This window comes from Nestor notabilis, unplaced genomic scaffold (genome assembly GCF_000696875.1).
Source record: "Nestor notabilis isolate BGI_N333 unplaced genomic scaffold, ASM69687v1 scaffold20171, whole genome shotgun sequence".
In the NCBI taxonomy this organism is placed as follows: Eukaryota; Metazoa; Chordata; class Aves; order Psittaciformes; family Psittacidae; genus Nestor; species Nestor notabilis.
The window spans coordinates 26,505-30,411 of record NW_009913594.1 but is presented as its reverse complement, the minus strand read 5'-3'; the positions used below and the strand labels follow the sequence as shown (position 1 = coordinate 30,411).

Below are 3,907 nucleotides of genomic sequence, written 5' to 3'. Positions count from 1 at the left end.
AGGGTCTCATCCGGCGTGCCTTCTCAGCTGGCTGAGTCTGCCTAAAAGCTGGATGTGGAGGGCAGATAGGGCTGCTAGTTCCTCTCAAGGGTAGGGAGAGGGCTTTATTTTCTGCCCTTTTTTATCTTAAGATAATTTTCCAGATGACGAAAACATAAGCAATGCTTCAAGATAAGTTTGGAGACTTTTTTTTTTTTTTTTTTGGGGGGGGGGGGGGGGGGGACACCATAACGGGGGGGGTGGGTGGGTGACACCATGACATACACCCTGTATGCCACCAGGATTTGCCAGTATTTGAAATAGGCAGTCACTCTTAAAAATTAGATTCCATTTTTTTTAAAGAAAAAGCACTTGAGCAGAGGGAACCAGGAATTAAAAGGTTAAACGTTTTCTGCTGCTGCTAGAATAAAGACAACATCTTGAGATAGTCATTGTTAAATTGTTTGACTATATTTTATTATACCACCGTATAGTATTATTGTTGGTAACTGATGTGTACAGAGTAGCACTGTGGTGCTCTTTCTAGGTATAATTAAAGACATTGTGTGGTCCTTGTAAGAAGCTTGGTTCCTGCTTGGGTTTTAATTGTAAAATATTGTTCTGGATTTTTGTCTAGGTAATTGGATTTTGGAACTGCTTTAAGATATGATAAAGGCAAGGCAAATACTAGCTAATTTAGATGATAGTACTTGAAACTTTTGCATATCTGAGCATGGAAGTTAGTTATTTACAAGTTATCTTCTGCGTCTTCTACTGGGTTTCCATTTAAATTCTTAAGTCTGCCATTCTACTTTGTAGTTAATGATCCTTTAAAAGCACTATTTGCAATCAAGTAGACTTCTCGGATGATGGCATTGTTTGGTTATATTATGCATGCCTCTGTCCCACAAGCCACTCTTGGTAATATTTACAATTTGAAATGTAGGCTATGGAATTTTTTTACATATTTAGAAAAATAAAACTGTGGTAGCATTGCTTTTGTAGTATTGAGCCTTAGAATAACAATTGCAGTGGTGTACACAAGTATGACACACACTAAAATACTGGAGAGAGATATTTTTACTTGTGCTGTTGAAGTTTTTGGTAGCACTAACTCATTTAATGTCTAACCTCAAACATTTTATTGCTATTTAGTGTTTTTCTTGGGACCATTGGTATTAAACTAAAATTTCCTATTTACATCATGTAAAGTTTAATGTGTAAAGAGACTAGCCTACCAAAATATTATCCAGTTTTAAACAAAATTGGAGAATTATATGTCTGTCATCAGCAGGTCACATTACACTTGCTAAATACTTGCAGACTTTTTTTTTTAATGTAAGTTTTTCAGTAGCATGATGTGAAAAGGAGAGTCACTTCAAGTGGCTGAAATGCGATCACTTTAAAGGCCACGGTTAACCAGAAGATGGCCTGGGAAGGCTTAGCAGGAGTGATACCTAGACTTTCTAGAGCCGTACATTAAGATGCATGGACCTAGAAGAGAATCCCTTTAAGCTGTCCACAGGAGCACGCAGGACAGGCCAAGGGAAGTGCATTCAGCTGACCAGTGCTCCGCCCCAGATGTGCCTCATTTTTTTAATGGCTGATGCATTACTTGATTGTGTGTAGTGCTGTGGGATCCTGCAGGCTTGAAAGGCTGCTAGAGAGAGCATGAAATGTGTTGCAATAGTGAATCCTTTCTTTGTTGCTCCAGGATTTCAGATGTGTTCTAAGCCTGCCGGAGTGAGCACTCTTCTGGGCACTGATGGAGACGAGAGCTCAGCACAGCAGTGGGTCGCAGGCCTTGCTACAGGCTCGGCGTGACAGTGGGAGACCACACGGGGAGCCCGACCTGCGGGATGTCCTGATGCAGCAGGTTCATGTCCTGTCATTGGACCAGATCAGAGCTATCCGAAACACGAATGAGTACACAGAGGGACCTACAGTGGCTCCACGTCCGGGGATCAAGTCCACTCCTCGGCTAGCAACCCAACCCAAAAATGAAAGGCCCCATGGCTTGCCCGAGCATCGCCATTTTAGCCGGATTCAGCACACACAAACACATGCCTCTCCTCGGGCGCCTCTGTCCCGTTCTATCAGCACGGTCAGCACAGGTTCACGGAGCAGTACAAGGACAAGTACAAGCAGTAATTCATCTGAACAGAGACTGCTTGGGTCATCTTTGGGGCCAACTGCTGATGGGATAGTCCGAATGCAGCCCAAGTCTGAGCTCAAGTCAAGCGAGCTGAAGCCGCTGAGCAAAGAAGACTTGGGAGCGCACAGCTATAGGTGTGAGGACTGTGGAAAGTGTAAGTGTAAGGAGTGCACATATCCAAGGACCCTCCCATCATGTTGGATCTGTGACAAGCAGTGTCTTTGCTCAGCCCAGAATGTGGTCGATTATGGGACTTGCGTTTGCTGTGTGAAGGGCCTCTTCTATCACTGCTCTAATGATGATGAGGACAACTGTGCTGACAACCCCTGCTCCTGCAGTCAGTCGCATTGCTGCACTAGATGGTCCGCCATGGGTGTGGTGTCCCTCTTTCTGCCTTGCTTATGGTGTTACCTACCAGCCAAGGGTTGCCTTAAGTTGTGCCAGGGCTGTTATGACCGGGTAAATCGGCCAGGGTGCCGCTGTAAGCACTCCAACACCGTTTGCTGCAAAGTTCCCAGTGTCCCCCCCAGGAACTTTGAAAAGCCAACATAGCATCACTAGTCAGAAATACTAAAGTAACTATTATTTTAACATACCCAACTAAGCAGCTATGGTCTTGGCACTGTACTAGAAGGGTTGGGGAATCTACTTTGCTGTTTGCAGTGAAATGCTTGTCTCTGTGTGTGCCATCTTAACTGATATGCTTGTTAGGATCCAGCTAGTGGCATACAGAAAAAAAAAAAAAAGGGATGCAGTACATTGTGACCCACATATTGCATAAGCTAAAGCAACACAGACACTCCTAGGTAACTCGGTTGTTTGTGAATAGTACTTGCAAAATTTGTAAATTAGCAAATGACTCCTTTTTTTCATTGTTTTCTGCCAGAGATAATGTGCTATATTTTTGTATATACAATAATATTTTCAACTGTGAAAAATAAGTGGTGTCATAAGACATGGCACAGTCACAAAATATTATACTAATATGTTGTACATTCGGAAGAATGTGAATCAATCAGTATGTTTTTAGATTGTATTTTGTCTTACAGAAACCTTCTATTACAAGACTCTGATTTCCCTTTGGACTTCCTGTATATTGTACAGTTACAGTAAAATTCAGCCTTTATTTTCTAATTTTTTCAACATATTGTTTAGTGTAAAGAATATTTATTTGAAGTTTTATTATTTTATAAAAAGAAATATTTATTTTAAGAGGCATCTTACAAATGTCACCCCTTTTTATGAGGATGTCATAGTTGCTGCAAATAAGGGGTGAACGATGCATATGTTCACTATAAAATAGAAAATATATTAACGTTTGAAATTAAACCGGGCTACTTGTCATTTTTTCCCCCTATTTACTGTTCTGAGTTGGGAGAACTGGTGCTTCTAACTGCAAATTTCACAGTGATACAGTCACAGTGAGTCTAACACAAGAACGAAAACAGAATTTTTAAGCGTATTTTTTGTGATTGCTTGCTACTTCACCTGAAAATAATGCAGTATTTTTGCTTCCTTCCTTTGCACAAATGTCCCATATACTGTTCCTACAACAGAAAAGGAATATTAACATAAGATAATGCATTAATTCATTCCAGACTAGGGCTAACAGGCACTGAAAGCTTGACCTATTCTATAAGTGATGAGCTTTTGTGCTTCAAATAGGAAATAAGTAATCATTCACAAAAAATGTTAGGCTTGCATGGCTTTACTCAGAGAGAGAGAATAAAAAAAAAAGAAAACTAATACGGTCAGTGCAAAAAAAGCTTGCAG

At 40.8% G+C, this 3,907-nt stretch overlaps 1 protein-coding gene across 1 annotated transcript; it reads left to right on the top strand.

The window, feature by feature from the left end:
- Positions 1-1,626: 1,626 nt before the first annotated feature.
- Positions 1,627-3,463, top strand: SPRY2 (sprouty homolog 2 (Drosophila)). The gene has a single exon (XM_010023272.1). The coding sequence runs from the start codon at positions 1,745-1,747 to the stop codon at positions 2,684-2,686; it is 942 nt and encodes a 313-aa protein (XP_010021574.1). The 5' UTR covers positions 1,627-1,744; the 3' UTR covers positions 2,687-3,463.
- Positions 3,464-3,907: the final 444 nt, after the last annotated feature.